The 25640-nt window shown below is 37.1% G+C and overlaps 1 protein-coding gene and 1 long non-coding RNA gene across 11 annotated transcripts in view; one reads left to right on the top strand and one right to left on the bottom strand.

Annotated features, from left to right (window-relative positions):
* The window catches only part of LOC117342299 (FERM, ARHGEF and pleckstrin domain-containing protein 1-like), a 100590-nt gene that overhangs the window by 58045 nt on the left and 16905 nt on the right, over positions 1–25640 (bottom strand). For 3 of the 5 annotated variants that reach the window (XR_004535779.1, XR_004535780.1, XM_033904397.1), the window contains exons 2-9: positions 10087–10191; positions 9707–9822; positions 9166–9263; positions 5922–6048; positions 5151–5238; positions 4336–4491; positions 2886–2900; positions 951–986 (exon numbers count right to left, since the gene is read on the bottom strand). Coding sequence is in view for 3 of the 5 variants with exons in the window: in XM_033904397.1 (XP_033760288.1) it covers positions 951–986; positions 2886–2900; positions 4336–4491; positions 5151–5238; positions 5922–6048; positions 9166–9263; positions 9707–9822; positions 10087–10191 (741 nt within the window). In the remaining 2 variants the exon portion in view is untranslated. The remainder of the gene's footprint in view (positions 1–950; positions 987–2885; positions 2901–4335; positions 4492–5150; positions 5239–5921; positions 6049–9165; positions 9264–9706; positions 9823–10086; positions 10192–25640) is intronic. The other 2 variants (XM_033904399.1, XM_033904400.1) reach the window with 2 other exon arrangements.
* LOC117342301 lies at positions 7960–9167 on the top strand. Of its 6 annotated transcripts, none has more exons than XR_004535782.1 (4): positions 7960–8233; positions 8338–8626; positions 8666–8891; positions 8983–9167. It is a non-coding gene; the product is annotated as an uncharacterized LOC117342301 (long non-coding RNA). The 6 variants fall into 6 exon arrangements; XR_004535783.1 differs by having other exon boundaries at positions 7961–8259; positions 8388–8626; XR_004535784.1 differs by having other exon boundaries at positions 8197–8233; positions 8312–8626.

Raw genomic sequence — 25640 nt, 5'->3', positions numbered from 1 at the left:
ACTTAAAATTCCCTATAGGAAGCATTACAAAAGAAAAGTTCCTTAACTAAGATTTGATTTGATTTTTTTTTAAATCCAATTTTGTTTTTCTTTGGATTAAATTTTCATGATGTTCTACTTTAAAGTACTGCACTAATATCAAACCAAATGTAATGAAGGGCAGATTTTTTTGTCCACAAATCAAAATTCTCATCAATATAATAAGTCTACAGATGCATTGAAGCAGAAACCGTCGAGTTAACAGCAAATCTGTTGTGGACGATTGGTCATTACCTAACAGTACCAAGCGATAAAGGCGAGATGCAGAGTAAAACCAAGGCACTATACACATATATGCCAATTTAGGTAATGTTTCAACAGTTAGTCATACGAAAAATGTTCAAGTAGCATACACCTCTTTTCTACAGCAAGTTGATAAAATGTGGGGAAAAAAAAAACAAAAAAAAGCAAGACATTATTCTAAAACTTAAATTCATCAAATATGACATACGGTAGTACCATAATGATTTAGTAAGACAGGCACTCCTGTAAAATTAGTTGTAGCCATGCTAGTTAGCATTGTCACTCAAAAAATAACACAAAAAATAGGGACCGTTTTCTTATGTACTATCAGGTAATTCAAGATTAATGACAATATTTTTGTCTGATTTACCAATATTAATCAAAACATCAGCAACACCAAACATCTACAAATTGGCATGTATGTTTCCGTAGCGACTAGTCAAGCTGAAATGACAATCCAGGACATGCAGTTCAGAATGTACATGTTTTTCCTATTTCCTTTTACCACATCGTGTAATATCTGTTTGATCCGATGACGCCCATTTCCCTCATCAAACAAAACCAAATGTTCATGCTTTAAAGATGTTGCAAAAAAGTTTCCAAAAAAAAAATTCATTCAATTTGTATCCATTGGGTAAAGCAGTATTTAGCCACTAGCTTGACCTCACCTTATCTTTGAATGCCTGTGATGAAACAGATGTGCCCTGTTTGAATAAACAATTCCATCACATTCAGCCCCAGCTAGGAAGTTGTACAAATTGCATGAAAAGATTTAAAGTCAGAGAGGTATAATTTAATATTACAATCTTACAAATACCCTTTGTGCCTTTACCATTTTACCTAAAACTAATTGATTTTTTTAATCCCTGTTAAAAACAACCAGGCCAAGGAAAATTTCAACCTATTCAACAGTGAGGGGAAATCTAACCCTAATCTAACAGGCAGAGAAATCCAAAACCTGTTAAAACATTCAGGGAACCACAAACCTCTCAAAAGTCATGAGAAATTTCAAACCTGTTAAAACAATAGTGGAAATCCTGAACCGTTAAAACAGTAAGGGGAAATCCCAAACCTCTTAAAATAGACAGGAGAAATCCCCAACCTGTTAAATCAGTCAGGGGAAATCCATAACTAGTTAAAACAGTCAGAGGAAATCTCCAACCTGTTAAAACAGTCAGGGGGAATCCATAACCTGTTAAAACAGTCAGGGGAAATCCCCAACCTGTTAAATCAGTCAGGGGAAATCCCCAACCTGTTAAATCAGTCAGGGGAAATCCCCAACCTGTTAAAACAGTCAGGGGAAATCCCTAACCTGTTAAAACAGTCAGGGGAAATCCCAAACCACTTAAAATAGACAGGAGAAATCCCCAACGTGTTAAATCAGTCAGGGGAAATCCATAACCTGTTAAATCAGTCAGGGGAAATTCCCAACCTGTTAAAACAGTCAGGGGAAATCCCAAACCTCTTAAAATAGACAGGAGAAATCCCCAACGTGTTAAATCAGTCAGGGGAAATCCATAACCTGTTAAACCAGTCGGGGGAAATCCCCAACCTGTTAAATCAGTCAGGGGAAATCCCCAACCTGTTAAATCAGTCAGGGGAAATCCCAAACCTGTTAAATCAGTCAGGGGAAATCCATAACCTGTTAAACCAGTCAGGGGAAATCCCTAACCTGTTAAATAGGTCAGAGGAAATCCATAACCTGCTAAAACAGTCAGGAGAAATCCCCAACCTGTTAAAATTGCTAGGGGAAATCTTAAACTTATGCATTAGCAACACAACTTTTAATAGTTAGGGATTTTTCTTTACAGCTATGGGACATATCACAAGTACAAGACAATAATATGAGATTGAAAACTACAATGGGAATCCACAGAAACATGTAAACTGTCACAAAATATTACCCCAAATATTTCAAAGATGCAATAAAAATTCTCATGCACATTTCTAGCCGATACCGGAAGCATCCATTATAATGAAGTGAATTCACTTGAGATGGTTAATCTATGTAAGCTGAGTGTGGGCTATTTATCCACAAAGTGCATAGAAATCAGTATAGATTCAACCTTCAGTTTTACCTTTGCTTAATCATTTGTCCATCAGATCATACCTTTCTATACAATCTGCAAATCTATATGAATAGATTTTCTTTAAATTGACACATTCACAATTTGTGGTTGCAGAGTATATTAAACTAGTTACTCCTAAGTTTCATATTAATATGGCATTAATGACACCATGAATAACAAAATATTTCCACAGAAGAAAACAACAGCACTTGGAAATTCTTGTTTGAAACATTCACAGATGAATACTTACATTTGCCCATGTGAATAGGTCTATGCATGGAATTGTGTTGTTTTATCACCCATCAATAATTATAGTTATTTAGTGCCAAAATATCTCATTTTGATATGCAAATGTTACCATGGAAACAGACCTCAAAAGTGATGAGGCATGTTGATGTGTGTAATTGATATACTGATTCTGTAAATATTAAGCAAGTGCAAATCTGAAGCGTTAACCAGCATTTCTGTGCATTCTGCAGGTAACTGTCCCATACTACAGAAAAATGTGTAAAAGTTGATCTCCAACTAGCTCACCTTATCTTTGACTGGCTGTGAAAAAATATAAAGGATGCTGAACATAACAAGGGGGACAAATACAACATCGGCCAACAAAATGTAAAACAGCTCGCATTTAGATACCTTCATAAAATCTTACAACCCTATACGCAAAGATTCTAGTGCACAAAACAGCATATTGTCATATATATATACTTATCTGTGTGCCTAAATTAATCCAAAATCTATGTTTAACTAGAGTGAAATTTCATTTCAACCCCGATATGTGTTCTGCAACAAATATTAGTAATTTTCTAAAGCCATTGGGGAAATATGTCCTGATTAAATGAAAATTACTTTTTATTAAAATTCAGCTATAATAGAAAATGTTAAGGTGTAGAACTGGTGGGAGTAGGACAATTCAGCTGTGAGGTAATAAGTCATTCCTATACGGCAATCCAGTCTGTTTCTACATTTGTAGAAAGATTGATGGTTTTAATCTCAAGATAGCTACGGGTATAGTGTTATTTCATTGTTTTACATTTGTAGATGTAATACTGATCAACAAGGCACTTAATAATTGTTCCGCTAATTTTGTGAGGTTTCAAAAAAAAAAGAACTGCTTTGAGATTTTTTTCATGATTATTAAACACATGTCTGTCAAACTGTATCAAAATGTATATGAGACAGAGTCTTCTGATTATCATTTTATTCATTATATATTCACAACAGAAAATTTTTAATTTCCATACTGCAATATTCCTTATCCAACCTTTATGACTTGATTGATAATGGCATGGAAATAGCAGAATCAGACAGACAAGACGTGTTAATGAAAAAAACTGTGTACAGGAAAAAATCAAATTTATTGGTCAGAATTTTCCGACTGTGTAAATAGACAAGTGCATGTGACGCAACGACATAGGAAGCAGGTGCTATGTAACAAAGCTAATTACTTAACATCATTGATAGTTTTAGTTATATCTCCTTCAACACTGACTGAATATCTAGAACAGTGTAAATATCAACCTCCAACACATAGTATCTCAGTAATCACTTTATCAGTACTAGAAGAACTGAATTCTTCATTTCAAAAGCTGAAGGTTTTATTTTTGCAAACTTTGAAACCCACTCGTAAAGATTTGTCCATTCTCTCCTCATCCTCAATACTTAAACACAATCTGATATACAAATGCCTTAACTGGCAAAGATTTTAAAAATTAAGATTAATTTGAGTTACTGGAATATTCTATAGCATGCTTATAGAATAATATACTGGATATAGTCAGAAACATCTTGTATTTGTGCTTTGACAAATCTTCACAATGGTTTAAGTTACAATGGAAATTATCTTATGAATGAAGCATTAATGGATTAGTATCTAGTACTTGCTACTAAGGAAAAATGGAGACAAAGTGATCTACTTTGCATCAGCTAACTCCCTATGACCCCTGACCCTTCACGATTCTCCCATCATATAGACACTTACGTAGCTCTCCGGGTGGAGTTTGATAAGAAACTTCTTGCGTTTGAAGCTGAGTTTGCGGACCTTCGCCCAGGAGAAGGTGTTGATCTTGGTATGTAACTGGAAGACGAGGATGCCTACATGGGCAATGGACAGGTGAAGGGACACATTCTCGTGGTCCTGTTGAGAAAATATACATATTATGCTCACATACATATCAACAGTTTTTTTATCAAAACAATTTTTTCTACAAGGAAATTTGATGCTTAAATCCAACTAAAATAAAGCATTTGAGGAACTTTACAGTACTTCAGTACAGATTTATATAATATATGTGAATCAATACCATTTCAGACATTTTCTCAAGATATCTCATCAAATGCATACTATCATACCTATGCTATATGATTAATTTCTCAATAAGTAAACCATTAAACCTGTTGAAGATCTCCATACAGATGTTATCTGGAATTCTTTACTTATTATAATTTCTCAATATGATTATACTGTTACATATCGCCTTTAGATCGATTTTAGTTTTATTTCTGATACAGTTTTCCAGAATCATCTGTATTTCTTATAACGCCAACTTTCTCTGAATGAAGATACTGTGGAATCCACTACAATATTCATCTTCTGCCAGGATTCCCCCTAGCTGTGTGGGCATGATAAAAATACTTTGTGTTTTTCTGAAAACTCCTAGCTAAAATGACTTTCAAGTTTATACTCCATCTGTTTCTATAGAAACCACTCCACAAATTTTGATAGGAAATATTCCTATATGAGGTACAGTTGAATGTTATCTGTGCCCCAGTATCCAGTATTTGGGATACACCTACTTTGGCTGAGCAGAGTTTCACGCCATAAGTATCCACCTTTCTGGCCGTGTCTAAAAGACTAGATTCTGCTTCTGCAGGAGTTTCTCCACTGCAAACATAAAAACAATTATTTTATTGCTAAATATTTCATTAAGTTGAGATACCATAACAATGGCAAAGATACTGTTCTATAGCTTAAATGTTTCACTGGTTTTTTTTTTATTGATAACATTTCTATAATTTATGGAATTATGAATTTTACCTCTAAATCCCATCTCGATACATAGAGAGAACTACTGGCAACTGGAACTTTGCCATTCTTCACCAGAAGTAAATATTTAAAAAAAATACTAATAAATAATTCAATGAATTTCTCAAAATATGAAATATTGTCAAAATGGCCCACACAAGCAAGTTCATATTGAAAATGTTTGTAAATTTGGAAAAAAGTAAAAGTATGAATTATTAATTATGTCTCCAAGCCAAGACTATCTTCATTAAGTGATTAAAACACTTCTACTGAAATACATTAAAAGTGGAAATATTGCTGTAAGATTGTCTTTCAACCAATCAAAATCACAAACTTTTCATCTTGACCAATAAATAAGCAACATATGGCCTATCAACCAATCAAAGTCACCAAATTTGCTTCTTGATCAATCAATTTGTGACCAATCATATTAGGTCTTTAAACAGAACATGAGCCATCAATTCCCAGCTTTCTATTTTTATGATCTTTATTTGCAGGTTACAACAAATTGTACTATATACTAATACTGGTTGATAACTAACATGTGCTGTCGGTGATACTCCATGACTTTCTTGAGGAGCTCTTCAGTCTGGTGAGGTACGAAAGCATTCAGTGACTTGAGATATGTATGGTCTAGGTACTCCTCTACTATAAAGTCCCCAATCTCCGCTGGAAAAAATAAAGGAAATTGCTACAAAACTTCAAAAATTAACAATTAACTTTAAATTAACTTTCCATGCAAGACAATTGTATCCATTAAGCTGACATTTCTTTATTTACTACAATTATCCTGTAACAAGCCCAGGGTGCAAACACATACAGTTTCAATCACAACAGTTGGGCTTATTACAGGACAAAGAATTATCATCTATCAAGATTTTGCTCATATCTCATGTCTGGAGGTTAGCCCACCATGATGTATTGCAGTTTATTAGAAATGCCAACAAATTTTACTTCCTAGTAATAAGCCACTCCCTCTACTATGAGTCAGCGGTAATGAGTTAGCCTTTTAGGCATATTGCAGAATAAATATGATGGACAAATTTGCATGATAAGAACTGGGTTTTTATAGTTTTTTTTTTATGCAATTCACTTTTTTTTGAAACACTAGAAACGAGAATGTTTGTTTGAAAGAGAACATTTTAGTCTCAACATATTTGCCCAGTGAAATATTTAGCTTTGATAAGATTGTTGTTTTTTTTTAATGTTTATAAGACTTGGAAAACTGTCCTTCCAAATTCAAGGAAAAAGCTAGCAATATTTATATGTCAAAGTGTTTTATTTGGTTGGTTGTTTGATTTATGGCCCCTGCACGGGTAGCATCATTTTGAGGGATCTCCTTGTAGTAGCTGGTGGCTACCTCACTGAACAACATACAGGAGATTGTTACATGCCATTGACAACATTAGGGTAAAGTGTTGCCCAAAGACACAACCAGAAAAGCACAGACCGATCTGTTTTTCAGCTTCCCGAGACACAAATTTGCCACATGCAAGGAGCATTGAACCACGCCCCTTGAATCTTCACCTGAACAGCCCCCTACCCCCCCTACCCCCAAAACACACACACACACACAAATGAAAGAGATATTTAAGAAGATAACACACTGCGATTCAATTGTCAGTATTTCGTTTCTGCAGTTCAATAAATGATATCATCCCACCCAGAATTTACATAACTTCAAACAACATTACAGTTTAATGAATTATGAATTTATAGGCTTTCTGACTTTTGATATTAAATGTGAAGGAAATTGGAAGTGAATGAGGACCAAAACTGATTATTGATTTTTGAAAAATGTGAACGTAAACTGTCCAATAAAATCATTAAAATCCTCTTTTGGTCATAATGCCAACCCCTTATGGTGTTAATAATCAAAACATGAGAAATTGGATTTTTCAGCAAAACAATCTGTAACAGTAGAGTCTGTGCCCAACTATCCATTGCCCAATGGGAGCCATGGCAACAGACAGACGACAACCATTGTTGCCACGGCTACACAGACAGGGAAATATCGGTGACCTTCTCTTGTCTAGTAGACAATGGGATGAAAAGTTCATCACATCACTTCACGACAAAATCCAGAACAAAAATATATTACGTAACACTAGCAGTCTAAAGCATGGGTCAGTAAGTTAAATACCATGGGAAATAATAGCGAAATTCTAATAATCGTTCTGTCATAAGGGCAGTCTACCTAATCACAATCGTATTACACACCATGCTACGTGATGCATTATATACTACATTGACCTATAAAAACTACCTTCCATGAAATAACCATATCAATAACCAATCTTCAGGGGATTTTAAACAGGAATATCATTTCTATATCCACAGATATATTTCAGGTTCATATTTCATGAGGAAAGACAGAATTGGATCTAAATCTAGCAGGTCTCATAAAACTACTTTTCTTAATGATGTAAAAGGCGGATTATGCAATAGTTTCTCGAACAATGGCAGGTTTTCCATACTGGTTGCGGATAATGAAATAAAATGTAGGGGGCATAAGAGTGGTCACATGTGAGTGTGGTCCCTTAAGACAGGGATCTACCTATATGACCTTACCACAGAGGTCACCGATATTGGTTTGCCAAGGTATCGGTATTGAAATCAAAATTTTACCATATTTACTATTTTCCTAAATAGTTAACTAAACATTCGTGGAACTTAATTCAAACTTAGGAACCTTATATTTGAAATGTGGCCGTAGTTTCAATCTGAACAATTTACTGAACATTTGTTGATTTTTTTTTTTTTTTTTTTTAATGGACCTGGTCTCAATTTCCTTTTTTTCAAGTAAGGATAAGATACAATGGTTCTGTATGAGATAGCTGATCAATGTATGAAGGTAACATGGTTGTATAATGTATGAAGGTAACATGGTTGTATAATGTATGAAGGTAACATGGTTGTATAATGTATGAAGGTAACATGGTTGTATAATGTATGAAGGTAACATGGTTGTATGTGTACTGTATGAGATAGCTGATCGATGTATGAAGGTAACATGGTTGTATGTGTACTGTATGAGATAGCTGATCGATGTATGAAGGTAACATGGTTGTATGTGTACTGTATGAGATAGCTGAAGGTAACATGGTTGTAAGTGTACTTTATGAGATAGCTGATCAATGTATGAAGGTAACATGGTTGTTTGTGTACTTTATGAGATAGCGGATCAATGCATGAAGGTAACATGGTTGTATGTGTACTGTATGAGATAGCTGATCGATGTATGAAGGTAACATGGTTGTATGTGTACTGTATGAGATAGCGGAAGGTAACATGGTTGTATGTGTACTGTATGAGATAGCTGATCGATGTATGAAGGTAACATGGTTGTATGTGTACTGTATGAGATAGCTGATCGATGTATGAAGGTAACATGGTTGTATAACGTATGAAGGTAACATGGTTGGATGTGTACTGTATGAGATAGCTGATCGATGTATGAAGGTAACATGGTTGTATGTGTACTGTATGAGATAGCTGATCGATGTATGAAGGTAACATGGTTGTATAATGTATGAAGGTAACATGGTTGGATGTGTACTGTATGAGATAGCTGAAGGTAATATGGTTGTATAATGTATGAAGGTAACATGGTTGTATGTGTACTGTATGAGATAGCGGATCAATGTATGAAGGTAATATGGTTGTAAGTGTACTGTATGAGATAGCGGATCAATGTATGAAGGTAACATAGTTGTAAGTGTAGGACCTCCACACAAATCCACCTGAGTCACAGTTTAGGTGTACACACTGTCCGTACACACTCACCTTGAGCTATATAGGAAGCCACTAAAGCTGCTGTGTTCTCACTGCACTGCATGCTGCCTGTTGCTAGATCTTTTTTAATTTGCAGTGAAAATAAATACCTGCCACAAGGAAAAAGCATTCTCATTAGGCATATATCAATAAACGACTTAAGACTTTAGTTTTGTAATGAATTTGCACTGAATATTTCAATGAACATAAACAATGATACACGAATTCAAAAAAGTTCTGAGGTTAAGCAAGAACATGTTATTTTAAAATGTTTTGGAAGAATTTCTGACAATGTACAGGATATACAGTCATTTTAAAACAGAATACAATGAACTGTAAAAGATGTCCATCATTCATTCTAGTAACTTGACATGTAATGCGAAAAGTGTATTTTATTTTACTTCGATTCAGATTTAATGACACAGGCCTAGTTGTCATCAACACCAATGGTCTTTTTAAAGAAACGGACATCCTCAGATGATGTCATTTTTTATCTGTAGACTAAGGTCTGATGCCTGACTTTATCAAAATTAAGGTTTGGAAGGAGAAAGACCTAGTGTACTCGTCCAGCAAGCCTGGGTCGGGTGTGTAGAACTTGACACAGAATTCCAGCGGAGAGTCCGGTGATGGCAGCTGCTTTAGGATAGGCTTTTCATTGTCCAGCCAGCACTGTTAAAACAAAGGGAAAATAAATCTATGGGCATCCTTTAACTCTAATGATTCTTAATTTCCACTCTTGCATCTAATACCTGATTAAACTTTATTATTTCCCGCAAAAAATTCATGAACCTTTAGCAGTATCAAAATTTTTCTCCTTTTCTTTCCAATGGTGCCTCAATTTTTTATCACTTTTTTTTTTTTTTTTTTACAAAACCTACAAAGTCATGTTCAAAAGTCTGGTTAAGTTTCAACAAGAGCGAAATTTGGTAATACCTTGAGGCCATTTTTGTCTCCAAACTGCAGATCAAAGTAGTCCGACTCGACCAGCTGTAGATGTCGAACCACAGCCTCCCAAAGAGCCATACCCAAAGCTTTTACCTGCAACAGAGTAACAAGCATGTCAAAACCTGAACATAAACAAATTTTAGCTGCAATATTCGATATCTGTGTCTCACCCCTTTTTCTCTTCAAAATTCTTAAATGAAACCTTTTAGAAATATCAGCATGGTATAATAAAATTTCTTCACCAAGATATCATACTATGGTTTACTTGCTGGACTTGTAAGAGTTAGGAGTTAGACAAAACAATTGTTTATTGACAACAGTAACTCCAAATGTTTTCAATTCTCAAGGAGTCAACTTGCCCTACAACTCCTAGTCTTCAGGTGGATTAGCTACACAATTTGGTTTGGTTTGTTTTTGTTTAACGTCCTATTAACAGCCAGGGTCATTTAAGGACGTGCCAGGTTTTGGAGGCGGAGGAAAGCCGGAGTACCCGGAGAAAAACTAACAGCCTACGGTCAGTACCTGGCAACTACCCCACGTAGGTTTCTAAAATCGCAACCCAGCGGTGGAGGGCTAGTGATATAGTGTCGGTACACCTTAACCACTCGGCCACCGCGGCCCCCCTAGCTACACAAGAATTGCTATAAGTTGTATCCCCTGAGAAGAGTCCCTTAGCCTCAGGGCACAGTTTGAGGAAGTTTTAACTGAGTATTTATAGACTACATTCTATAATACAAGATCTTATGAAGGTTGTCTCCCTGAACAGAGTTCTGGGAGCACAGATTGAGATACTTATATTGAGGTACTTATGGACTGCATCCTATAATACAAGAACTGATGGAAGTTGTCTCCCCTGACAGAGTCCTTGGAGCATAGCTCGAGACACTTTTATTGAGGCATCTATCTATGGACTGCATCCTATAATACAAGAACTGATGGAAGTTGTCTCCCCTGAGTGGGGTCCCATGGAAGTAGTTATTGAGGCATCTATCTATGGACTGCATCCTATAATACAAGAACTGACAGAAGTTGTCTCCCCCTGAGTGGGGTCCCATGGAAGTAGTTTGAGGCAAGTTTATTGTGGCATTTATAGAGAGCATTCTATAATACAAGAACTGACAGAAGTTGTCTCCCCTGAGTGGAGTCCAGTAGAAGTAGTTTGAGGTAAGTTTATGGAGGCATTTATGGACTACATCCTCTAATACAAGAACTGATGGAAGGTATCTCCCCCGAGTGGGAGTCCCAGGAAAGTAATTTCAGGTAGTTTTCATTGAAGTGTTTATGGACTACATCCTACGATAAAACTTTCGGCTCGCATAAAATTGGATCCTTCCTGAACAAGTTTTGCAGTAATTGTTATTATTCATTCTAGCCTTACACCAATTATCTAGAAATTATCCAATCACTGACCTAATTTGGATGGGAAAGAACACAAAGCACTTGTATATGGCCTGTAGTTCAAACAAAATCTACCTGACCAAGCTTTCGGGACCCCTGGCCCATACAATAGCAGACGAGACAGCATCAATACTGTGGGTGTCGGAGGAGTCCACACACACCTACAGCACTAACCAGTGGTAGTAGATATACTGGTTCACTTCAGATGTAATTCATATGTATTGTGCACCAGCCTATTGATTTGTATGTCAGCTTCAATTATGTTCTTCCTTGGGATGTCCAACACAGTCAAATTCACCAAAACAAAATATGTAATATAACACTCCCAGAGAATATCAGGTCACAGCCATCAATATTTAGACAAAAGTCTGGAAGAGGAATATGGTATGTAGGACAGAGTAGGGGTGGAGTTGGGGATAAAAACCAACATAAAATAGTGCACAAGAAGAGATGGTAGTAACAGTAAGATAGAGAAAACAAAAATAAAGAAGGATAGAGGAATGAATTGTTTTTGAAATAAGAACAGTCCTTGAACTTGTTGAATTGTATGATCTAGTCTAGTTCTGTCAAAGACAAATTTCCAAATTTATACAATGTGGCAAGGAAAACAGCATGTAGTCAAAGCCTTCCTGGTAATTTGTAACATTGTAAAATATGACAAGGAAAACAGCCTGTTTTGAATTCCTAATTTGTAACTTTGTACAATACGGCAAAGAAACAACCTGTATTGAGTTTGTAACTTTGTACAATAGTTTGGAAAACTGCCTGTATTGAAGTACAATAAGGCGGGCAAAAAAGTCTGTATTGAAATCTTAAAAAAAAAATTCCTAGCACAAATTTAAAAGACAGGTTTGTAGCCATAGTTACAGTTAATTTTCCCAATTTCTCTTCCATATTTCCACTAGCGTGACATTATTTGAAGAAAAAAGTTTATTTTCTCTATCATGCAATATGTTTTCCGTCGTTCTTTATGTTTCCCCCAAAAGTGCAGATGTAAATAGTGATTGCTAAGTTGTAGTGTCTAGATATACTGTATTGGCTGTCCTCAAATGGAATCCATCGCCACCTTCCAGCTAAAATCATCAGCCTTCTGCAGGGTTTTTTTCCACCTGACTGGAAGATTGCTTCCCCAGCCTACAGATATGGACACTACACATGCTTCTGTAATTACGATCGTCCTTGTGCAACACCACAATTTACCAGATTCTGTCAATTCCTGCAGAGAATTCAAGCCTGATTGCACAAACTTCCCTGTTATGTTCTCTAGTGTAGCTCAATAAAATGTCCCTATCTTTGACACTGCTGTTGTCATCAATGTTGCATTGCACTTAGTGCAGACACTCTTTGAATTCAAATGGTTCACTGGAGTGTGACCTTGAAAACAGCAATAATGTGTTTTTTAAGATTAATATTATTCATGAAATTGCGCAAAAGTGCATTGGAATTATTGACTATCACCTTAGTTGAAACTAAAGTAGCAGCCAACTGTGTAAAGTAAACACTATTATAGGAAGGTTACCTGTTTTTATAAATTACTTCACTTTGGCTCGGAGATTTGGAATTACCTAAAACAAGATTCATTACCTGGACAAGATAAACAGGATTTCGTACCTGGGCATGAATAGATACAACTTGGTAACAAAGCCGGTAACTAAGTCAGTTATAGAATCAACTACAGGGATTTACATGTGAAGGGGTTGTTAACTATTGTAATTAGAATCTGAATATAAACATTGAGATAGCAAACCTATAACCATTACATACGGCATGAAAATCAGGCCTAATTACCTGAAGATTAATTACGAAGGAAATGTGTTTTCCCACTGCGACTAGCAAGTGTTATTACCTGAGGCTGTATATTGGACACACATATTGATCAGATCCAGGAAGGTCTGTGCCACCTTTGCCGCGTACAGTTAACAGCACATAGACAATCAGTATCAAACCCAGCACCCTTGGTCCTCGATCCAGATCAGGCATATGTTTAATCACCATATATTCTGTATATCCTTTAATAAGGCCCGAGACCAAAACACCAACTCCCAATCAAAATACGGGGCTAGAGACCAATATCCCTTTTCTCTAGAGGATGAGCTTATTACACAATTAAAAAAGCATTTTTTTAGAAGATGCGGACAGGCTTATTACCAGGTATATATGGCTTATTTCTGGATCAATATGATAGTTCACCTTGACATGTTTTAGATATTTAGACAGTTAAAGCTTCATTTCCGAGTTAAATTCCGAGGTATTGGAAGCTAGTCCGCATCAATCTAACAATATATTACTAGAGTAATATCAGTAGTGCTGAATGAGTAACCTGGTAACAGGTTCACAGTTCAATTAACACCTAACAGTGTTATAGGGTTAGCATTTAAAATATCTGATAATCACCTTAGTGTCCAATACGACAGTCTCTCTCCCCTGTTCAAATCTCCTCCTTGTGATGATTACAACCTTACACATGTACTCTTAATATTTTTTTATGTTCATTGTAGCAGTCAAGAGAATATTATGTATTATGTTAACAATGTTACTCTCTTCATAGTCTGACAAGAGTTTGTCTCAAATGAAAACTAGACCATCATGCAAGTGCTTACTTTGCACCTTGAATGTACTCCGCCAGTGCAATTGGTAAACTTTTTGACTAGTCTGCTAGTTTCGTTTAACTGTAAAATATGAAACGTTCGTGAGTACCTTCTTTCTTTTTGGAGCATTCAAATTATTTCCTGGGAACAAGCTTTTGTGGTTTTTGTAGCCAGTGAATGATATAACAATAACATATACAACAATAGTCATTGTATTTGTGGTTTTATAGCAAGCAAGAAAACAATACAAGTTTATACACAACACGATTTCAGGTCATACACTACTATTTCACTACTAGCCATATCCGTCTCCCTGCGTTGTATATGAACCAATAGGGATACAGTACAGTAGGACGTTTTTACATTCTACAACAGAATAAGAGGTCAATGCCAAAGGCTGGTTGTAGGGTTATGGTTCACTAAGTCCGAATTAGTTATCAAGTTATTCCAGCACTTAAAGCATAACCGTGATTGGTAGGCCAATATATTTACTGCACCCATTGTGATTTTCATGCAATGAGGTCTTAAATCAGGAGAGATCTACAATCTCCTTCCTTACTCATCATTACTGTTAAGATGATTTACTCAGATAAATCATTTTTAAGCCAACATTCCTATTTCATGTTGAAGGTTAACTACCTCTGGAGTCAATGATATTGACTACAACCTGCTGGAAATATCAAAACTATATGGTGATTAGTTATTATTAGTTCACAGGCAACATCAAGCACTAATCAAGATTCGATTCCCCAGTGTGAATGTTCCTAAACTAAATATTCATTGAAATTCATATCTGCTATATCCAGGCTATAAAGAGCCTGAAAAAAACAACACTTTAAGCATATATGGGAAATTTTGAGGCAATGGAAGTTGAAACATTTTCAGCTGAAAATGTTTGTTTTCTTACATAATTTATGTACTGATATCTACTGACAGATCATGACTAGGTTATCAAATGACTATCTACTATTTCTATGAACAGGAACAAGGGGAATTTTAGTTTCTTACTAATTCTCCCACTGCCTATCACCTATCTGTTCCTCTCTCTCACCTTACTTTTCTCACTATATCTATCACCTATCTGTTCCTCTCTCTCTCTCATCTCACTTCTCTCACTATATCCATCACCTATCTGTTCCTCTCTCTCTCATCTCACTTCTCTCACTATATCTATCATCACCTATCTGTTCCTCTCTCTCATCTCACTTCTCTCACTATATCTATCACCTATCTGTTTCTCTCTCTCTCATCTCACTTCTCTCACTATATCCATCACCTATCTGTTCCTCTCTCTCTCATCTCACTTCTCTCACTATATCTATCACCTATCTGTTCCTCTCTCTCTCTCTCTCTCTCACCTCACTTCTCTCATTATATCTATCACCTATCTGTTCCTCTCTCTATCTCTCTCATCTCACTTCTCTCACTATATCTATCACCTATCTGTTCCTCTCTCTCTCATCTCACTTCTCTCACTATATCTATCACCTATCTGTTCCTCTCTCTCTCATCTCACTTCTCTCACTATATCTATCACCTATCTGTTCCTCTCTCTCTCTCATCTCACTTCTCTCACTATATCCTATCACCTATCTGTTCCTCTCTCTCTCTCACCTCACTTCTCTCACTATATCCATCACCTATCTGTTCCTCTCTCTCTATCTCACCTCACTTCTCTCACTATTATATCCATCACCTATCTGTTCCTCTCTCTATCTCACCTCACTTCTCTCACTATATCTATCACCTATCTGTTCCTCTCTCTATCTCACCTCACTTCTCTCACTATATCTATCACCTATCTGTTCCTCTCTCTCTCTCACCTCACTTCTCTCACTATATCTATCACCTATCTGTTCCTCTCTCTATCTCACCTCACTTCTCTCACTATATCTATCACCTATCTGTTCCTCTCTCTCTATCTCACCTCACTTCTCTCACTATATCTATCACCTATCTGTTCCTCTCTCTATCTCACCTCACTTCTCTCACTATATCTATCACCTATCTGTTCCTCTCTCTATCTCATCCTCACTTCTCTCACTATATCTATCACCTATCTGTTCCTCTCTCTCTACCTCACTTCTCTCACTATATCTATCACCTATCTGTTCCTCTCTCTATCTCACCTCACTTCTCTCACTATATCTATCACCTATCTGTTCCTCTCTCTATCTCACCTCACTTCTCTCACTATATCTATCACCTATCTGTTCCTCTCTCTCTCTCACCTCACTTCTCTCACTATATCTATCACCTATCTGTTCCTCTCTCTATCTCACCTCACTTCTCTCACTATATCTATCACCTATCTGTCCTCTCCCCTCTACTCACCACTTCTCTCACTAATCTATCCACCTATCGTTCCTCTCCCCTACTCCACCTCACTTCTCTCACTATATCTATCACCTATCTGTTCCTCTCTCTATCTCACCTCACTTCTCTCACTATATCTATCACCTATCTGTTCCTCTCTCTCTCTCACCTCACTTCTCTCACTATATCTATCACCTATCTGTTCCTCTCTCTCTCTCACCTCACTTCTCTCACTATATCTATCACCTATCTGTTCCTCTCTCTATCTCACCTCACTTCTCTCACTATATCTATCACCTATCTGTTCCTCTCTCTATCTCACCTCACTTCTCTCACTATATCTATCACCTATCTGTTCCTCTCTCTCTCACCTCACTTCTCTCACTATATCTATCACCTATCTGTTCTCTCTCTCTCTCACCTCACTTCTCTCACTATATCTATCACCTATCTGTTCCTCTCTCTATCTCACCTCACTTCTCTCACTATATCTATCACCTATCTGTTCCTCTCTCTATCTCACCTCACTTCTCTCACTATATCTATCACCTATCTGTTCCTCTCTCTATCTCACCTCACTTCTCTCACTATATCTATCACCTATCTGTTCCTCTCTCTCTCTATCTCACCTCACTTCTCTCACTATATCTATCACCTATCTGTTCCTCTCTCTATCTCACATCACTTCTCTCACTATATCTATCACCTATCTGTTCCTCTCTCTCTCTCACCTCACTTCTCTCACTATATCTATCACCTATCTGTTCCTCTCTCTATCTCACATTCACTTCTCTCACTATAGTCTTCATCACCTATCTGTTCTCCTCATCCTCTCTCAACCTCTCTCACTACATCACCTATTCTCTCTCTATTCACATCACTTCCTCACGTATCATCTCTTCTGTTCCTCTCTCTCTCTACACTCACTCTCTCACTATATCTATCACCTATCTGTTTTCCTCTCTCTCTCTCATCTCACTTCTCTCACTATATCCATCACCTATCTGTTTCTCTCTCTCTCATCTCACTTCTCTCACCTATCTGTTCCTCTCTCTCATCTCACTTCTCTCACTAACTATCCCCTATCATTATTCTCTCACTACTTCCCCATCAACCTACGTACCAAAGCCTCCCCCTCCCCCTACATTTTGCCCCCCCCCCCCCCCCCCCCCACCCCACATTTCTCCCCCTCCCCATCCAGTGACCCCCATCCTATTCCTCTCTATCTCAAAAGAATCGAAGGCACCTGACCTATGATGCTATCATGCTATCAACTACATTAAGCATCAACAACACTATCTTAAGATCCATATAAACATATTACATTCACCAACACAAAAAATTTTATTTCATAAAAAATTCTGGCCTAGAATGCAATAACAACAGATGTTATCTTCACAGCTCTGAGTATAGAATTTTGAAATACTGCAAACATTACTACAAGTAGTCATATATACAATTAACTTAAATTCCAGTACCCATTTTAACCATCCAATATTTAACAGGTGTTTCCATCCATTTTTGTATTTCAACAACTATTTCTGATTCTGACAAATGCTTTCCAGTATAAATTCCAGTAATCTTAGAAATGTTTGAAATTAAACATTTTGATAACCAACCCCTAACAGATTAACACATACAGCACTCCGGTTTTGATTCCCAAAACATCTCTAAAGATACACAAAGAGTAGAGCACTTTGGCTTGAGAATCCCTAATGTATATCATACATAGGAATAAACTGCCTGATTTCTACAATAAAACCTCCTTAAAATAAGTACAGGCCAGAATGTGTGAATCAGGGGAGAGATTAAAACTAAACAGCCCGATAAGATATCCACATATCGTGTTTTAAATTTACAACCCACAACTCTTTAAGGAGTGACAAAAATAAAACCAGAACATTTCTCAGCTTTTCTCACGCTTTTCTGTCCTAATTGTTAGGGAGTTTGTTTCTATAGCAACACTGTAACCAAACGGAATGGTGTAATACTCCTCCAAATGTTAGATCATTACAGAGAAATAACAAGATTAATATGGCAGGCAAATTCCCTTCACTGTTATTGATTTTAAGGGAGCACCAAGTCTGCTTTATGGACTGATGTCATTTCTTGACAATGTAAAACCTTCATATCTCTTGCCTGCATGTAAATAAGTTTAAAAAATTTGATTTCAATTTTATTGAATTTTTTGTTTTTATCCTGAAATGTTTCACTTAAGCCATTTCCAAGCATTCTCACTTGTGGCAAAACTCTTTTGAACAAATGTGATTGTGGAAATACAATTTTATATGATGATTTCACAGAATCATTACCAAGCAGATTGAAATTCTTAAAAAATAGAAAGTGACATTCTTGTCAATGCCGCATTACAGGAACCTAACTGTATCACTGACAGATCTAAAGGTCATTTTGAAGTATGGGACATGAATTATTCACAGGGAAAATTTCAGAAAATTATATTAACTCAAAGTGTAACATTAAACAACCATCAAATAAGCAGAATCTCTTTCCCAATTTACTGTATTACAACAGACATATAATTTCTACGGAACTCATTAACGACAGATTTACACAAATCTCACACTACACACAGTGAGAAGCCATTACATAAATAAAATGGCTCGTTACAATAAAACAGTCATGATTTTGCCCGTCCATCTGATCTCGTGATTGATACCAGCCTGCGAACTCTACAGAGACGGGTCCCGATATTTTATTGTAACATCGGATGCTTATATTATCTCCCTCCGAACTCCCACAGTGGCCCAACAATACAAATTCATCTAAAGGGGTTCTAGAAACGACAAGTGGTGCTGCCTTTTAATATGTAAGTAGACCGACGAGCATATCGTCGTGACTATTACTGATTACCCCAGAGATGTGTAAATGTGTAACTCGCCCAAAATCACCAATCGCCTATACTTAATCAAGTTGGAGGAAAATGCCCGATATCATATCTTCAATAATAGGCCCAAGAGGAAACGCTGCCTCAGACCACCGTCCAGCATTGCGATGATGGACTATTGATTGTATTGACCGATGCTTACTGCTCGTTTCTCTCGGTGATGAACGAATGTGCTGGTGAAGTTGATTATCAACTGTTAACGTGATGATGGGTCATTTAGGAGACAGTAAATGGCGAAGATAAGTAAAATTAGTCACCATTTCTTGCTTATTTCGACATGGCAGTAATGTTTTGTTATACTCCAATTGATAGCCTGTTGGCTTTATTTGACCTCTGACAGCAAGATCAAGAATGTTTTGTCAATACATTTATTTATGGTTTTCATCAAATGATACTCCGAACCTAAACAGTACAACAACAACAAGAGGCCCATGGGGCCTGTATCGCTCACCTGGTTGGATTTGACCAAATGTCAAAATAATGCTCATGTTCAATTCCTTTTGTTTGTTAACCTCAAACAATGCTATTTATGGTTATAGCGTGGGGATCCCAACTGCTTTAAAGAAATAATGAAGTCCAGACTCTCTGAGTTTACAACATGCATTTATAACTTTATGACTAGTAGTGATTTAAAGGAATTACCTCTATTTCCTATATGGGGCCCCGCCCCTTTTGCCCCTCGGGGGTCAGAGTCACCATTTATGCAAAATCTGTTCCCCTTCCCCCAAGAATGTTTCTTACCAAATTGGGTTCAAATCCATTCATAACTTTATGACTAGTAGCGATTTTAAGGAATTACCTCTATTTCCCCATTAGGCCCCGCCCCTTTGGCCCCTTGGGGTCAGAGTCACCATTTATGCAAAATCTGTTCCCCTTTCCCAAAGGATGTTTCTTTCTAAATTGCATTAAAAACCATTCATAACTTTATGACTAGTAGCGATTTAAAGGAATTACCTCTATTTCCCATATGGGGCCCCGCCCCTTTGGCCCCTTGGGGGTCAGAGTCACCATTTATGCAAAATCTGTTCCCCTTCCCCCAATGATGTTTTTGACCAAATTCGGTTCAAATCTTTTCATAATTTTATGACAAGTAGCGATTTAAAGATATTACCTCTGTTTCTCCATTAGGCCCCGCCCCTTTGGTCCTTTGGGGGTCAGAGTAACCATTTATGCAAAATCTGTTCCCCTTCACATAGGAATGTTTCTGACCAAATTGGGTTCAAATCCATTCATACCTTTATGACTAGTAGCGATTTGAAGGAATTACCTCTATTTCACCATTAGGCCCCGCCCCTTTGGCCCCTTAGGGGTCAGAGTCACCATTTATGCAAAATCTGTTCCCCTTCCCCAAAGGATGTTTCTTACTAAATTGGGTTCAAATCCATTCATAACTTTATGACTAGTAGCGATTTAAAGGAATTACCTCTATTTCCCATATGGGGCCCCGCCCCTTTGGCCCCTTGGGGGTCAAAGTCACCATTTATGCAAAATCTGTTCCCCTTCCCCAAAGAATGCTTCTGACTAAATTGGGTTCAAATCCATTCATAACTTGATGAGAAGTAGCAATTTGAAGGAATTGCCTCTATTTCCCCATTAGGCCCCGCCCCTTTGGCCCCTTGGGGGTCAGAGTCACCATTTATGCAAAATCTATTCCCCATCCCCAAAGGATGTTTCTGACCAAATTGGGTTCAAATCCATTCATAACTTTATGACTAGTAGCGATTTAAAGGAATTGCCTCAATTTCCCCTATTGGGCCCCGCCCCTCAGGCCCCTTGGGGGTCAGAGTCACCAATTATGCAAAATCTGTTCCCCTTTCCTAAAGGATGTTTCTGACCAAATTGGGTTCAAATCCATTCATAACTTTATGACTAGTAGCCATTTGAAGGAATTACCTCTATTTCCCCTAATGGGCCCCGCCCCTTTGACCCCTTGGGGGTCAGAGTAACCATTTATGCAAAATCTGTTCCCCTTCCTCAAAGGATGTTTCTGACCAAATTGGGTTCAAATCCATTCATAACTTTATAACTAGTAGCGATTTGAAGGAATCACCTCTATTTCCCCATTAGGCCCCGCCCCTTTGGCCCCTTTGGGGTCAGAGTCACCATTTATGCAAAATCTGTTCCCCTTTCCCAAAGGATGTTTCTGACCAAATTGGGTTCAAATCCATTCATAACTTTATGACTAGTAGCGATTTAAAGGAATTACCTCTATTTCCCCATTAGGCCCCGCCCCTTTGGCCCCTTGAGGGTTAGAGTAACCATTTATGCAAAATCTGTTCCCCTTCCCCAAAGGATGTTTCTGACCAAATTGGGTTCAAATCCATTCATAACTTTATGACTAGTAGCGATTTAAAGGAATTACCTCTATTTCCCCATTAGGCCCCGCCCCTTTGGCCCCTTGGGGGTCAGAGTAACCATTTATACAAAATCTGTTCCCCTTCCCCAAAGGATGTTTCTGACCAAATTGGGTTCAAATCCATTCATAACTTTATGACTAGTAGCGATTTAAAGGAATTGCTTCAATTTCCCCTATTGGGCCCCGCCCCTCAGGCCCCCTGGGGGTCAGAGCCACCATTTATGCAAAATCTGATCCCCTTCTGCCAAGGATGTTTCTGACCAAATTTGGTCAAAATCCAATAAGAACTTTTTGACTAGTAGCGATTTGAAGCAAATGTTGACGGACGGACGACGGACGACGGACGCTGCACCATGGCATAAGCTCACCGGACCTTCGGTCCAGGTGAGCTAAAAAGTCTCGAACATTGATTTTATTTCATCACAACAGTACAATGTTAAATCTATTTTTGTTTTTGAATTATTTTTTTTTTTAAACAGCAAAACTCTCACAACGGTGACTTTCTGGGATGCTGATATAGATTAAACCAAACTTTTCACTAATTCTTGACTTTAAGGCACCTGTAAAAAATGCATCTCCTGATTTACACCTACATATTTTTGAATACTGTAGAAATGAAGAAAATATCAACTATGACCAATGGTAAATCTTAAATGAATGGAGTTGACAATACTTTGCAATTCCCTCTGTTCGTCCGTAGTGTAAATCTTGAATACTAATAAAGTTGACAATACTTTCCACATGTCTGTGTATGTCTGTAGTGTAAATCCAGATTAAGTTGACAATACCTTCCACATGTCTGTGTCTGTCTGTAGTATAAAATATTGAAGTTGACAATACTTTCCACATGTCTGTCTGTGTATGTAGTGTTAATCTAGATAAAGTTGACAATACTTTCCACATGTCTGTGTCTGTCTGTAGTGTAAATCCAGATAAAGTTGACAATACTTTCCACATGTCTGTGTCTGTCTGTAGTATAAAATCTAGAAGAATTTGACAATACTTTCGACATGTCTGTGTCTGTCTGTAGTATAAAATCTAGATAAAGTTGACAATACTTTCCACATGTCTGTGTCTGTCTGTAGTATAAATCTAGATAAAGTTGACAATACTTTCCACATGTCTGTATCTGTCTGTAGTATAAAATCTAGAAGAATTTGACAATACTTTCGACATGTCTGTGTCTGTCTGTAGTATAAAATCTAGATAAAGTTGACAATACTTTCCACATGCCTGTGTATGTCTGGTGCTATAGGGGTACACAAAAATCAATACTTTTATACAGAAAACAAAAAGAAGCTCAAACATCGGCTCTAAAACTTAACACACAATATTATTTGACAGTCAATAAATGACCCAGTTTAAAGACACAAAAACAAAATCAAACTTATAACATTTTTATAGTGTTATTTTTTAATTTGTGATCAATAGAAAAACACAAGTACATGGTAGTATTGTATGAATTGGGGTTACCTTAAATATATTTAATTTTATAATGATCATTTCAGGTGATTGTAGTGTCATTATATGGCATGTACTGGATTATCAAAACCAGAAAGGGTATTTATAAAATGTTTGATCCTGAAGCGAAATATATGGCTGTAAGTCACTAATTCCAATAGAGCTGTCGATGGAGCCATTTCGTAAGCTTAGCTGATGGATAAAAACAGCTAGACCTACGGTTCTTGGTGTAGTACCACTCGGAATGGCAGTAGTTATAATAAAACCAACTCAAGAAGCCTTATAAGCTTCCACAAGTACAGCCAACTGTTAGTGTTTATTGCTTAGATATATAAGTCAGTGTGAGTGTGTCACTTCCGATGGAACTGTCGATGTCGATGGAACCGTTTTTTAAGTTTAGGTGATAGATGGGATTAGCCAGACCTACAGTACTTGGTACAGTACCACTTGTAGTGGCAGTAGTTCCATAAAACTCGTTGGAATAGCTTTTACTTGTACAGCTTACTGTTAAGGTTCCCTACCATCCCCACAGGACTACAGTCTCACCTAGTTATACAAAGGCCAAGAGTCGTCCCAGAATTCGGCTGAATCAATACCAGTGGTAAAACTGAAACAGTGGCTGTTTAGCTCTCACCAGTGCACTCATGTCAATAAAATATACTGACTTCCATTTCTCAAGACAGCCTGTTTCTCTGTTCTTCACTGCTTTTCCCTCCCAACGGGCCTCTTAGCAAACTCTGCTACAGTGATTCTTTGTCTTCTTAATTTTACCATACATTCATGTAAACTCTAATCCTTCCATCTTCATCGACAGCCGTGTTTTTTACGCATCTCTTCAACTCTATCATATAAATACGATCTGATAGCTTGGCTTCAAACAGATTCCAATGTTGGATTTCGATGGACTGATGCTGATTAGGTTACAAGTTCACTGGCAGGAAGGAGCTAGGTGAAACGATTAATGCTCTGTCAAATACAGATTAATTGTTGTCATTGTGAGATGAAGAAAGACGGTATTGACAAAGCTTTGATCTATTATTAAAGGGTGGACATTAAGTCCAAGATGTTTGATCATTATACGTATGATAGTCCAGTTCAAGATATTTGATATGCTTTAAGGTCAATATCCTATCCTAGTTTTTCTGAGACAATTTCCATTTTAAATATTTACCCTACTATATAATATTAAGTCCAGAAAAGTTACAAAAAGGTATACTTTAAATTGTCCAAATCCAGAAAAGTTATCATAAGTTCCATTGATGAAATCTGTTTTTAAAAAGGTACAAAATAATCATAACTTTGTTTGTACCTTTTGAAAAAGTACAAAAAAGGTACTAAAAAGGTATAAAAAAAATAATTTCAAATCTTAGAACTGTACCCTACTGAAACCATTTGTAATAGGCACTGCACACTTTTGATGAGAACAACAGAAATGGATACTTTCAAAAGAAACATGTATTTTGACCACTGCTTAAAGGATTAATTACAAAAACTGGATGTTTTGTTCAGTCTCAAATACTCATCAATACAATCAGGTTTTACACGGCTACAATAACCAAGGCAAAAAGTACATGCAAAGTAAATAACGTCCATGGTTGTTGTGAATGGTGGGACGGCACGATAGTCTACGATGAACGAGGATTTTGCATCTAGATTCTATGTCAGATTGGACAGCAACAGAAAGATCAGATATTTTTTTCCGCCATGAATGACATCACAGAAAGCCCCATGTCAACATTTGATGTAATCAACATGAACTTTTGTAGCAGGAAATCTTGATGTGTAGTCCCACGGCTGACAGAATGAGGGTGAAGTCACAGCACTTTGTCTTGTACTACAATATCAATCTGAACCCCTTCCTCATCTGACTTTGTCTTGTACTACAATATCAATCTGATCCCTTTCCTCAACTGACTTTGTCTTGTACTACAATATCAATCTGAACCCCTTCCTCAACTGACTTTGGCTTGTACTACAATATCAATCTGATCCCTTTCCTCAACTGACTTTGGCTTGTACTACAATATCAATCTGGACCCCTTCCTCAACTGACTTTGTCTTGTACTTCAATATCACTCGGAACCCCTTCCTCATCTGACTTTGTCTTGTACTACAATATCATCTGATCCCCTTCCTCAACTGACTTTGGCTTGTACTACAATATCAATCTGGGCCCCTTCCTCATCCGACTTTGTCTTGTACTACAATATCATCAGATCCCTTTCCTCATCTGACTTTGTCTTGTACTACAATATCATCTGATCCCCTTCCTCAACTGACTTTGGCTTGTACTACAATATCAATCTGGGCCCCTTCCTCATCTGACTTTGTCTTGTACTACAATATCAATCTGAACCCCTTCCTCATCTGACTTTGTCTTGTACTACAATATCATCTGATCCCCTTCCTCAACTGACTTTGGCTTGTACTACAATATCAATCTGGGCCCCTTCCTCATCTGACTTTGTCTTGTACTACAATATCAATCTGAACCCCTTCCTCATCTGACTTTGTCTTG

The sequence above is a fragment of the Pecten maximus genome, chromosome 14 (genome assembly GCF_902652985.1).
Source record: "Pecten maximus chromosome 14, xPecMax1.1, whole genome shotgun sequence".
In the NCBI taxonomy this organism is placed as follows: domain Eukaryota; kingdom Metazoa; phylum Mollusca; class Bivalvia; order Pectinida; family Pectinidae; genus Pecten; species Pecten maximus.
Note: the sequence above shows the minus strand (reverse complement) of the source record. Positions and strands in the feature narration are given on the sequence as shown.